General features: G+C 37.8%; 1 protein-coding gene across 5 annotated transcripts in view; it reads left to right on the top strand.

Moving 5' to 3' along the window:
* Positions 1 to 12138, top strand: part of CCDC68 (coiled-coil domain containing 68) — a 53812-nt gene extending 41674 nt beyond the window's left edge. For 4 of the 5 annotated variants that reach the window (XM_022584449.3, XM_089895209.1, XM_022584451.3 and 1 more), the window contains 2 exons: positions 5571 to 5647; positions 8081 to 12138. In XM_022584449.3, coding sequence (XP_022440157.1) covers positions 5571 to 5647; positions 8081 to 8138 — 135 coding nt within the window. In that variant the 3' untranslated portion in view covers positions 8139 to 12138. Of the gene's footprint in view, positions 1 to 4809; positions 5648 to 8080 lie in introns of all 5 variants that reach the window. The other variant, XR_016387642.1, reaches the window with a different exon arrangement.
* The last annotated feature ends 735 nt before the right edge of the window (positions 12139 to 12873 follow it).

The raw sequence follows: 12873 nt of genomic DNA, 5'->3' as shown, positions 1-12873 counted from the left end.
GTTGTCTCACTTTATTGAGCAGTCTGGCCTTCCTTCATGATTTTGAAATGCTGATATATCCTAGACTAAATTTTTATGCTGGAAATCTGTTCCAATGGTGTATCTGCCTATTTGGCTCCAATGCCCTACTGCTTTAATTATCATACATCTGTAATACATTTTAATTGGAGAGATTGTTGTCTTTTTCTGATCTTTCATTATGGTCTTAGGCTCTGGTCATGTCTAATTAAGTGTTAGCCCTCATCACAGAGTCAGGGCATCAATGGTGCTACTGCTTCTAATTCAGTCTTATATTTTTAGTTGTGTCTCTATTTATATCATCCCCAAAGCTAATTTTATTGTCCTAAGTAAACTGGCAACTTAACCTGTACACTACATTATCCAATTGGCCTTTTGGTATAATAGTTAGACCAGAATAACGTATTGCTTCCATTGCACTGCTTCTATATCCCCAAATTTAGCAAATAATTGCAGACTAGCCACTCATTGTGATAGGAGGAAGCAATAGATTGTGTTCCCCTCATGGAAACTTCTTGGTTGGATGCAGTCTGCCCACATTGATGGGACAGCATCTCTCAGTACTGCCTAAGATTCTCTGTATGAAGTTGATTCAAACTACTATTTTCTAACATTCTCTTTTATTTAAAAAAGTCTTCAGATAATAGCAGTATGGTTGAATGTCTTTTATGACCTCAAAATTTATTGTCTTCAGTAGATAAATCATTTCCTTCACTGTAGGGAATGTTACAACACCCTTTTCAGCTTTAAAAAGCCCGGCCAAGCCACATTAGTTTATTTATTCAGCAAATAGTTTTGTGTGTTTATGATGTACCAGGAAATGTTCTAAGTAGTAGGTACATGGTAGGAACAGGACACACTGTCCTGACTTCATCTAGCTTTATTTTAATTGAAGATACATACAGTAAATACATAAACAAGTAAGTACACAACTTAATTAGGGACGGGTAACTGCTCCGAGAAGAGTAAAACAATGTGACAGTTACAAAGTGATGGGAGTCAGGAAGAGCATCCCTGAGCCTGTGATCTTGGACCAGGTACCTGAATTTAGTAAGTGCTTGAGCTGGAGTGAACCTGTTTCTAGTCTAGCCCTAGTCGATGCTTCGTTATGAAGATCTTAAACTGGGAGGGCGTGCAGGGGTGTACTATCTTGCACACAAACTTAGGACTATCCTATTTTGAAATAACAGTGTGAGCCGATTCAGTTTGTGAAAAATTGGTCACCAGAGCTGAACAACCCTTTTAAAGACATCAACTTTCTAAACCGTACAGACAACAGTTTTCTCATCCATAATAAACAACTCATCTCTTTTAAGGCATGCTACGTACTTCATTTTGTTTAATCTTCAAGGCTACTCTGGGAGAAAGCTATTATTTATTCCCTCAGGGATTAAACTGAGATTCAGAGAAGTTAAGACACTTGTTCAAAATCACTCGGCTGCATTTGAGTCTAAATGAACAGATATAATGTTAAATTTGCAGAATCATTTGTATGTATTTTAGCCATTGTCACAGTTACTACATTAAATGTTTTTCTGTTTTCCAGTTTTTTGACTCATGGAAACTAATACTTTTTTCTGTGTATTCTTTTCTATCCTACCAAGGACTTCCCACCCTCCCCCCACCACAAGGGGATAAAATTCACTCATCTAACTCTGTCCTTTTTTTTTCTTTTCAATCTTTCAGGATTTTAAACCTCTTTTAAGTATCACCAGAAAATTTCTGCTTAACTCTGCCAAAATTATTTACTTTTCTTTCTACTTTGGCATATCTTTCATCATCTTAATTTACAGCTCTGAAATTCATCTCACATTTCACACATTTCTAACTTCTTCACTAATGACATGCTCATATGAAAATGCATCTTCAGAAATTACTCCATTTTCTAGACTTTGAAGAGTATCCTACTTTATGTAATCACCATCATCCCTAAAATTTAATTTACTTCCAAGAGCATGTTGCTAGAAGTTTAGGTATGCAAAAATTAGGTTCTTTTGGAAAACTGTGTCAGTGAACTATCCTTGGATAGAGTCATAATAATGGTGGACTTACTCTGGTCATTGATTTGTAATTTTGTAAACTAATGATGAAAACTCATGCATTTGGTTGTTCTAGTTAAAGAAAAGCATATGAAAGCCCATGAATCAAAAATAAAGACCTAGGGCTTCCCTGGTGGCGCAGTGGTTGAGAGTCCGCCTGCCGATGCAGGGGACACAGGTTCGTGCCCCGGTCCAGGAAGATCCCACATGCCGTGGAACAACTGGGCCCGTGAGCCATGGCCATTGAGCCTGCGCGTCCGGAGCCTGTGCTCCACAATGGGAGAGGCCAGAACAGTGAGAGGCCTGCGTACCACAAAAAAAAATAATAAAATAAAAAAAATAAAGACCTAAATCCTGTAGATGAAATAAATCATCACAGAAGTTGAAATATATGAAAATAAAGACAGTCTAAGCTGATAACTCTTATGCTTCTGCAATGTTTGGAAGGCAACAACTTCAGAAAGTAGGAGTTTATTTTGGAAAAACTCCAAATAGCTTCTACATACTTGTCCAGCCACAAAAATATTTTTATTCCAGTGCTTGTTGTCATCATGATATTGTGTTTCAAGTTGTGCTTCATAACTTGTAAAGTACTGTACAGAGAGGAGTTTTTCTTAGCCACGTACTTGGCCCTGATATATGCCTGCACTTGTTTGGAGTGTATATTCGATATATCTCCATTATACAAGGAACATCTATATCATCAATTTGTCAAATCTGAAGTACATTTCCTGAGTGAGACTTAAGTGCTTAACTCTTGAAATATCACAGTGAAATGATTCATGTGTGAAGATTTTTGCTCCATCTTTTAGTTATTATTCCGTGTAGATGCCGAGGGGTAAGAAGGTACAAAATTCACATCTTGTCTCTGCTTTCCTTAGTTCAGTAGTTCTTCATCTTAACTGTACATTAGTATCACCTGTGGAGTTTTGAAAACTCCTGAACCTAGATTACAACCAAATTAAATGGAAACTTTGGGGGTAGGACCCAGGCATCACTAGATTGTAAATCTCCCAGGTAATTCCAATATACAACCAACATTTAAAACTACGCTGGTCCAGTGGCTCTCCGATGTGAGCAGACATCAGACTCATCTGATGAACATCTTAAAACACATCACCTGGCCACCCCGGGTTTCTGGTCCAATGGCTTGGTTGGGAATTTGTAGTTCTAATAAGTTCCCAGGGGATGTTCTGATTGTTGATTCCAGGGCTACACTTTAAGAACTGTGTCTTCATCTTTTTTCTCTCCCTTTTTTCCACCTAACCCATTTCACCTTGTCTTCAAGGTCCAGGTTAAACGTCCTTGTGTAGGAAAATTATTCTAGTCACACTGATTTCTGTTTATACCTTTGAATTACTGGCTGCCTTATGGCATCTCTTGAATCGCATTTAATTTATTTATTTTTAATTTTTGAATGGTCACATGTTTATCACCTCCACCATACGGTGCATCCTGTGTACTAAAAGGGAAGATACCATCCTTTCTTGTGCTGTGTCACATTCCCTCTGCTCCTGGTATGGTGCTGCAGACATGGCAGGGACCGAGTAACTGGGTGTATTGCGGGGGGCTCGATGTTTGGGGTAGATTCATTGTTGATTAATTCCCTGACAGTTTGCTGTCTTCTCTTTCCTATATATCATACCTGGAACCCTTTCAGAAATCACTGAGTCTCTTTATCTCCTGGGTTCCACCAATTGCTTATTTGTAATATAAGGAGGCTGGGCGAATTCCTCTGGTCACAGAAAAATAACATCTTGCAGGGAAAAGAGCATGAGCTTTGGAGTCAGACAGGCCTGCATAAAGCCTGCACATTTGCAGACCCATGCTGCATATACTACCTGTGGGTCATTGGAAGCAAAGTTCCTCGTCAATTTGAGTTTTGCCAGCTTTATTTCTTTCACATACATAACAATGAAAGTTACTCCTCAGAGATGAGTTTATATCGAAGAAAAGAATGTCTGGAAAACACCAGGCAAAAGTCTTGACATTTGCTAGGTACTCAGAATTATTAACTCTTCTGCTTCCATCAAAATTCTGGTGCCTATTTCCCAAAACCATGCATTCTGGTGCTGGCTTACTCCAAACCAGCAGATGGAGTCTTACAAAATAACTTTTATTCAGTCCTTCGTTTCCTACACGGGAAGGGAGCTGGTGTGTTGCTGTTCTTTGAAAGCCATGGCGCCTCTCCTGCCTTCCTCCCATGGTTACCTTTCAGGCCCAGAACTTTCTGTACAGATGTATCCTTGAAGGACTTCTGGCCTGCCCATGCAGCCAGCTGGCAAGTCAACCTTGGGCATGAGTCTTCACTGGAAAGTCTCACTTTCCAGATCTGTAAAAAGAAATTGTTTGGCTTGGCTGCATTGTAGAGAAAGTATTGTCTCTGAACTGGGAGGCCCTGACTTTGTGGGGGGGTTTTCTTTCACTTTTTCTTTTTATTAATTTTTATTGGAGTATAGTTGCTTTACAATGTTGTGTTAGTTTCTACTGTACAGCAAAGTCAATCAGCTATACTTATACATATATCCCCTCTTTTTTGGATTTCCTTCCCATTTATCAGAGGACCTGACTTTGAATCTTCAGTTCTGCCCTGAACAAGATGTTGGGCACTTAAACTCTTTGGACCTCAGTTTTTATATATAATATATAATAATGGGCCTTGGACTAGAAAGTCATAACCAACTGCCTTTCAGTCTTAAAATCTGTGCCAGACACTGAGCTGAGTAGTTTACGTACTTTTATTTCATTTCAGAACCTGTGAAGAAGGGACTATGATATCTGTTAATACAGATGAGGAAATCAGGCACAGAGAGGATAAGTAAACTAAATGAGGTCACACAGCTAGCAAGTGGTTGTGCTAGGATTTGTACCTGAAAACTTGAACACTTTCCCTTCCTGTTATTAGCCATTGCATTATCTCCCAGAATTCCAAGGTGCTTCCAGATTTAAAATATTATGGTCGTATGATATCTGTTTCTTCCACCTTATATGTGGTAGTCAGGACCACTACTACTAGAGATGAAGAAACTGAGGCTTCGATGAGAAAATTGAGGCTAAGGATGCCGTGAACCAAAAGAACAGATGGTGCCTATTTTCATGGAGTTTCTAATCAAGAGATTGCACAAGAAAGACAAATGTGTAATAAATATTGTGCGTGTCTTTCAAAAGGTTCTTTAATAGAGTTCTTTCATGAAGTTCTTCGCATCTGTCCATATAAAAGAAACTGTAAATTGAAACAGAGAGTTCAGCTGTTGAATTTCAGAGGCTAAGTCAGAATACTAAGTTTGAATCCCTTGGTAAATTATGCATTTTTCAAGGAGTGTTTGTATTTTCAGAAGTAATATTTGGGGACTCACAACTGGCTATGTTCTGTGTTCTAATACAGTGACTGGAACAACAGACTTACTGCTAAAGAGGGATGTAGATGGTGGGTCATTCAGAAACACTAAGCACTGGCTAGTAAATGTGCTAACACACATGTGATCTCTGCACAATTTTTGTTTTCTATTTCAGAACAAAGAACTAAAAACCAAGGTGGCACTTTGGTCTGAAATTCCTAGGCCAAAGGTATCCAAGGCCGTCTCTACAAGGTAAGGCCTCTCTTCCGCCCCCACCATCTGCCTTCACGACTCCTGTTGAACACGGTTGACATTTATACCACTTGAGAAATTATCCATTCAGTTAACACTTACATAATCACCTGTTTACGGTCTGTCTCCCGGTTCTTTGAGAGTGGGAACTCTATTAATCTTGTTAACCACTGAATCCTTGAAGCCTGATATACGAATACTTACTTTATGAGTAAATGAATGAACAAATTTAGATATCGTTTTTCCTCTTCTTTGGCATAAAACAAGCCCAGTCTTGGCTTCAACACTTAATCCAAACAGTACAGATTATCTCCTCCACCATCCTTGTTCCTCCATTGCTCATATTTTCTGTGTCACCGATGGGCATTTTCATCATAAATCATGTGTATTTATTTAGGTTTCCATGTCTGTCTCTCAAGTCGATTGTAAGTGTCAAGAGGGCAGGAATAGTTCCTTGTTTTTCCCTTTATTTCCTGCATTGTTAAAGGCAAGTGTCTTCAACAACTACCTAATAACGAATGAATGAAGCAATGATAATGACCCCTAAAGCAATGGAAATAATAGTTGAAACCATCAAATCACTTTCTAATGTTGACAGAATCAGAAGTGACAGGTTTGTTAAAAAAAAAAAAAAAAGACTTCTGGGCTCAAGTCTCATTTTCATAAAATTCCATGAAATTATCACTTAAAAGAAAACATAGTCTGTAATTACATGAATCATTTAGAAAGTGACTAAAAACTTCCTGTTCTAGCAACTTTTGAATTTCCAGCCTAGTCTCTCTAGGGCCGAAACCCATTTTCTGAAACTCTCTTCTGCACAGTGCCTGACGTGGAGAATCAGGTCCCCTATGATTAGCCCCAGTCTAGGGATTCAAGTAGATCTTTCTCCCTCTTCAAGACACCCTGCAACCATGCTTCACTTTGCTAATGATGTATGTAATTAGAGACTAGAGATTAAGCATTATGCATCAAGTTTTCTAAAATCTTTGGGCCCTCAGAGGCTAAGTCATTAACTTCTTGGCCAATAGCCCTGCAACGTCTAATAAAGAAAAACTAAGCCCGAGAAGTATTGAAAGAGGAAGTGAAATGCCCACATTTCAGAAGCAGTAAGAGAAGCAGACATTTCAGAGCAGGAAGAGATGAAGAGTTTAGAATAGAAAGGGAAGCATGACTTTCCAAGGAAAGGGAGGATGGTCGATTTTAGCTCCTTTACCAGATACATCCTCTTGGGGTAGTGAGGTATCATGGCCAACCTCAGCTGTTTTGACCCTGGAGGGAATGGAGCCAGAGTGGAGCAGAGGAAGGAGCAACACGTGGTCTCCATATTGTACTGACTCCAGTACTGTGTGATGAGACTCAGGCTGGTACAGAGGGGATGAGTTTGAGAGAATGACTTCTATGGCCAGTTCTTTAGCTGCAGTTCATTAATAAAGGTAGTTTTAAAGACTTTTTTTCTCCCTATGACTTAGGAAAGGTCAAATGGGAAATTTTCCTAATTGAAATAGGGAAACTGGAATGAATATGCCCTTTGTTTTATAATTTTGGTAGAAATTCCAATAGTAATGATATATCTATAATGGTAGGTCTCACGTTTGCCAAATGAAATCTGACCAATTGGCCATTTGAGAATGTAAGTGGTAGTATGGTTTGGTAAGTCTAGATTCACCAACGTAGAATGGAATTATAACTCTCGGGAGGAATTAGAATGTAAAAGTAGCCGTTAATGCAAAAAAAACAAGCATCACATATATTTAAAAATTAATCTTGGCAAATCTCTTAAATCACTCATAAAATAGCATTCTCTCAGTCAGTGCAAGAAAAAAAAAAAAGTTTTTTTTTTCCCCCAAGCATTAGAACGTATAGATGTTTCTTAAGTTGAACACCAAAGAAATGGTTTGCTGGGTATTAAGGATCAGGTTGTTAGAAAACAGCAAAACAGCAACAATAAAACACACATATATACATATATGTGTGCACACACATATTGATGTGTGCGTGTGTATATTTGTGTGTGTGTGTGTGTGTGTGTATACATATTTTTTAAACTAGACTCACACAGTGAGGAGAGAAGTTTAGGCTATGAGAAACCCACAGAACTAAAACGTCCTGACAGAACAGACGATTTGTGTGTCCCATCTCCGAGTCACTCTGGTGCACGTCTTCACTGAGTAGCAGGGCACACACACCCTCACTCTTCCTCACTCCTGTCCTCTTACAACCAGATGCATTTACCTAAGGTTAATGCATCCATAACATGCTTCTACTGTGCCTCATGGGGAATTAGAATCAATTAACCATCATCAATTCGGTTAAAGCAATTCGTTCAGACTTGGTAGCACAGCAGTAGTGGAGATGGTAATGAAGGTGGTACAGCAGTTATGTCAGTAAAGCTTTATGTGCTCAATTTTGATAATTGTGTGGTCTTTTCTACAGTGAATTGAAGACTGAAAGCATGACCCCATATTTGATGTTGGTTAGGCTACGGAAATGAGCCGCCTGGCTGAAGATCTGAATGAGAAAGATCACTACCTGCGTCTTACTTACTCCTTGAAACACAGTCTAAATTTACATATTAAAACTGCTCAATGACAGTATTTAATGGAATGTATTGTATTATATTTAATATATACATCAATAACTTTGCAGGAAGATGACATTTCAGAAAATCAAACCAATATGTATTCAAAGAAAGGACCTCTTTCTTCAAAACTTACTAATGGATGAAGAAACTAGATGCTTTCCCACGATGGAAGATGAATTTTGCTTTAAAGTTAAAAAAAAAAACCGACTAAATTTATTTTTTTTTGGCAGATTTTTGCTGAAGAGACTGGTTAAGGTTGTCAACTTTGACCTTTTGATAGTGGTTTTTATGTACAGTCATCCCTAGGTATCCACAGGAGATTGGTTCCAAGAGCCCCCTCGGGTACCAAAGCCCATTCGGATGTTCAGTCCCATATATAAAATGGCAGAGTGCAGCTGGCCCTCTGTATCCATGGTTTCCACATCCATGGATTCAATCAATCGTCAGTGTGGAACCTGCAGGTACAGAGGGCTGACTGTACATAAATATAAGGAAGAATATACAGGCATGCTTCCTTTTACTGTGCTTCACAGACTCTGTGTTTTTTTTTTTTTTTTACAAATTGAAGGTTTGTGGCAACCTTGCATCGTCAGATGACGGTTAGCAATTTTCGGCAATAAAGTGTTTTTAAATTAAGGTATGTATATATATATTTTTAGATATAATGCTATTGCACACTTAACAGGCTACAACATAGTGTAAACATGACTTTTAGATTCACTGGGAAACCAGAAATTTCATGTGACTCGCTTTATTGTGATATTCTGTTTAGATTGGTGCTCTGGTACTGAACCTGCGATATCTGTGCGTGTGTTTGTGTGTGAATAAATGATATATTTTAAAGTTGACTTTTGGATAATAAGAAATATCTTACCATGATATAAATTCATCTCCTAACCCATGGTTAGTGGGAGAGTTATTCTCTACTGAATTAAAGGCAGAAAAAGGAGTAGATTCTTTTTAGCTAATTCCCCAAACCAAACAACCCTCCAAATTCAAGAATTCTGCCGCTTCACAACACCTTAGGAGGCTGCTGTTCTTCAGCTGGGATTAAACTTTGGTTGCTAGAGGCAACCCGCACATCAGCACAAAGAAATACACCTTGTGATTCTGCCTTTGTGACTGGTTTTCTTTTCGATCTTTGTTAATATTATCTAAGTAAAATGTTTAGAGGAAAGAATAGAACACAGTGCTGTTAGCTCATACCTCCATCAAAAGGTATTCATTATGGGTTCAAAGGAACAGTGGCTGCTGTCTGCAGCCGGGAGGAATCTGAATTCATGAACTTGGAATTATATGTCTAGTGATTTTATGAAAGCGACTTACGTTTTGATACATGCATTCGTTACAGGTGGAATTTGAAATTGCTATAAGTAAAAGAAAACTCTAACTTGTAGAAATACAAACATACTGACACTCAGGAAAGCAGAACACACTTCAGCTAAAGGCATAATGGGAGACCTTTGTCATCCTAAAAGGTGAATTACCTGTAGGTTTTTTCATCATTCTCTTTGGTGTATAACTCTAAACATTTTCTCAGGAAAGATGCTTCCTGCCTTTCAAGGTAGAATGTGAAACATCTGTATGATCTATGAAATATTTAAAGGTATTTACAAATGAGATGAAGTAATATCTTTCTAAATTCAGCAAAGTACTGTAATCCTTGCAATGTTGTGTAACTATGTATGTTTCATACTTCTTGTTTTTATTGCTTTGTAGTTTTTAAGGTGTAGTTATCTAATAACATTTAGGACACTGTCACCCTATGCCAGGAACAATTCTAAGTACTTCACCTGTATTAATTTCTTTAATCCTCCCAGCAACCCTCAGAAATAGGTCATATTATTATCCCTGTTCGCAGCTTCAGAAGCCTAAAAAGATCTGAACTCTTCAAATACAAAAGTATTGTTTTACTAACATCAGTAGATCATTTATATGTCACGTATGGATTATTTCCTATCTCCTCATCGTTTCGGCTTCATCATTTGAACTCTTTCTTTAAATAAACATTTCTGAGTGATAAAAAATCATTACAATGGAGAATGAAATTTATTAGTCTAAAACTAGTACCACACAGAAAATACAAAAACAAAAACCTCAATTGTAGTCAAAGTATTTGTACTTATAATTATATTAATCAAAGTATTGGATAAGAGGGTCAGAGGTGGGCTATGAAGTAACTACATGGAGGTGGGAAATGAAAAGAAACTCAGTTTCACTTTGATTACATATATTGTTACAAATTATCATTAAGAAATGTTTAAACAATTGGTTTAATATATACCATTTTAATAATTGCTTATGATATGCCTTAAAATAAAGAAAATTGATGCCATATTTTGTGGGTTTTGTTTTTCTTTTTACATTAAAATTATTATGCATAAATGAATTAAGTAGCTGTTATTTGACTGTTGATGACAATATAACCCATAATAAACAGTTTTTGTCAGTGAGCAGATATTCAGATAGCTCCTTGAATTTTTCTCCTAATTTTCTGTGAATCCAAATTAACAGCAAAAGTAATCTATTATGTTTTTATTCTAAATTTGAAAAACATGGTAGCATTATAAAATTAAGAACACACAAACACTTTATCGAATTCTTTCATACTGCTTCACTTTGAAAATTCTTACCTGGCCTGAAATCTTCTGATCTGAAAATAATTATAGAATCTTTATCAATGTCAGAGTAGGGATCCAATCTATCAATAACTAAAAATTCTTTAAACAAATATCATAAACGTTATGATTCCTTTCCTACATCTCTTCCTTCCTTCCTTCATATTGAAATATAACTCAACAATAAAAACAAACCACAAATATTACAACAATAGATAAATATCAAATTATTACACTTGAAAACATCCAGTAGAAAAACAGAGGATATACCATATTATTTTATGGGGACAGAGAGCAAATCAGTGTTTGGGGACAAGAGTAGAGGGAGAGAGTGTGAAGGAGTACAGGGAAACATTGGGAAGTTAATAGCATGTTCAGTGTGTTGATAATGGTCATATTTTCGTGGGTATGTTTTATGACAAAAAATCAATAAATTGTACAAGTTAAACATTTACTTCAATAAAGTAGTAAAAAAAAATTAAGTTAACACTATGTTATTCTACAATCCCCCCAGTTCGTTTCTCACACTAGATTCATTCATTTCTTCTTTCACCAAATATTTATTGGGGCTCTCTATTTGCCAGGCGTTGTTCTAGATGCCAAGGCGACAGCAGTGGGGAGAGGGAAGAGGTGCATCTGGCAGGGAAGAAAGAAAAGGAGAAAATCTCTACCTTCGTGGAAATATCTTCCAATGATGAGGAACAGATAAACTCAGGGAAGTGCTATGGACTCTGAAGAAAAGTGGAGCAGAACATAGGGAAAGGGAGGTACCGGTGGGGAAAGGCTGTGGCGGCAATTTTTATCTGACCGATAATTGAAACTAAACTGTGTATAGATTGGTCAGTTAAATAGGGTACTGATTTTAAATAAGACCTCTCTCTTTGAAGGTAATATTTAAACAGAGATAGGAAGAATGCTAGGGAAGTGATTGGAAGGAGATGCTTTTTGGTGGAAGAGGGGTCCAGGCAGAGGCAAGAACAAGTGCATGAGTCCCTAGGGGCAGGTAGGCCAGGTGTATTCCGGAATAGCCAGGAGGACATCAGCTGGACGGGCATGTAAAGAATAAGCCCCAGGGGGGCTTCCCTGCTGGTGCAATGGTTGAGAGTCCGCCTGCCGATGCAGGGGACACGGGTTCGTGCCCCGGTCCGGGAAGATCCCACATGCCGTGGAGCGGCTGGGCCCGTGAGCCATGGCCACTGAGCCTGTGTGTCCGGAGCCTGTGCTCCGCGATGGGAGAGGCCACAACAGTGAGAGGCCCGCGTACCGCAAAAAAAAAAAAAAAAAAAAAGAAATGAAATTTTCCTTGGTGTAGAGAACTGTGATCATACAAATACCTTACATCCAGTTTTAAAAAGAGAAATCCTACCATTACAAGATGGCCTTATTTTTTCCTCAATAGGGGGCATGTTATGACTATTTTTACACCCTATAAACCATTAGGAAAAGCAAGTCTCTACTGACTTGTCTTGAATTATTTAAGATGAATCCAGGAGGCAAAAGATTCTGCCTGTGTGAAACAGCATTACTGCTACCATAGAGTAAAGTTGAGAGAATGGTGCCAAGGATTTATTTGCTTGCAGTGGGAGAGTTGTTTATCTTTAAATTAAAAACTCATCATTATCTTGGCAAAGCCTATCTAAGTAACATATGGAGGGAGAACAACTCTGGGAACAAGGCAGCCTTTGCAAATGAACATTTAAGAGGAAGCTGTATGGTTGTGGTCTTGAATTGGCCTTGAACATTGGTCCTGTCACCAGTCTGTAACTAAAGGAGATATTACCACCCACCTCAGCATTTTATTATGGTGAAGAAATAGGTTATAATACATTGAGGTGTTGACATACCATGGAATACTGTAAATACTGTAACATGCTAACTGCTAACTTTATAAATGTATCATTTAAAATTATTAGAAAAGATCCCTTGAAAATTCCAGCCTTTAAACAAATAATAAATTAGAAAGTTTAGAGAGATGGATAAAAGCCACTTGGCCATTTTTTTCTTAAATTCCATATATATGTGTTAGC

Source organism: Delphinapterus leucas, chromosome 14 (genome assembly GCF_059928025.1).
Source record: "Delphinapterus leucas isolate spDelLeu-1000000601 "Yukka" chromosome 14, BTC_Dleu_Yukka2, whole genome shotgun sequence".
Taxonomy (NCBI): domain Eukaryota; kingdom Metazoa; phylum Chordata; class Mammalia; order Artiodactyla; family Monodontidae; genus Delphinapterus; species Delphinapterus leucas.
This window is presented reverse-complemented; position numbering and strand designations above follow the sequence as displayed.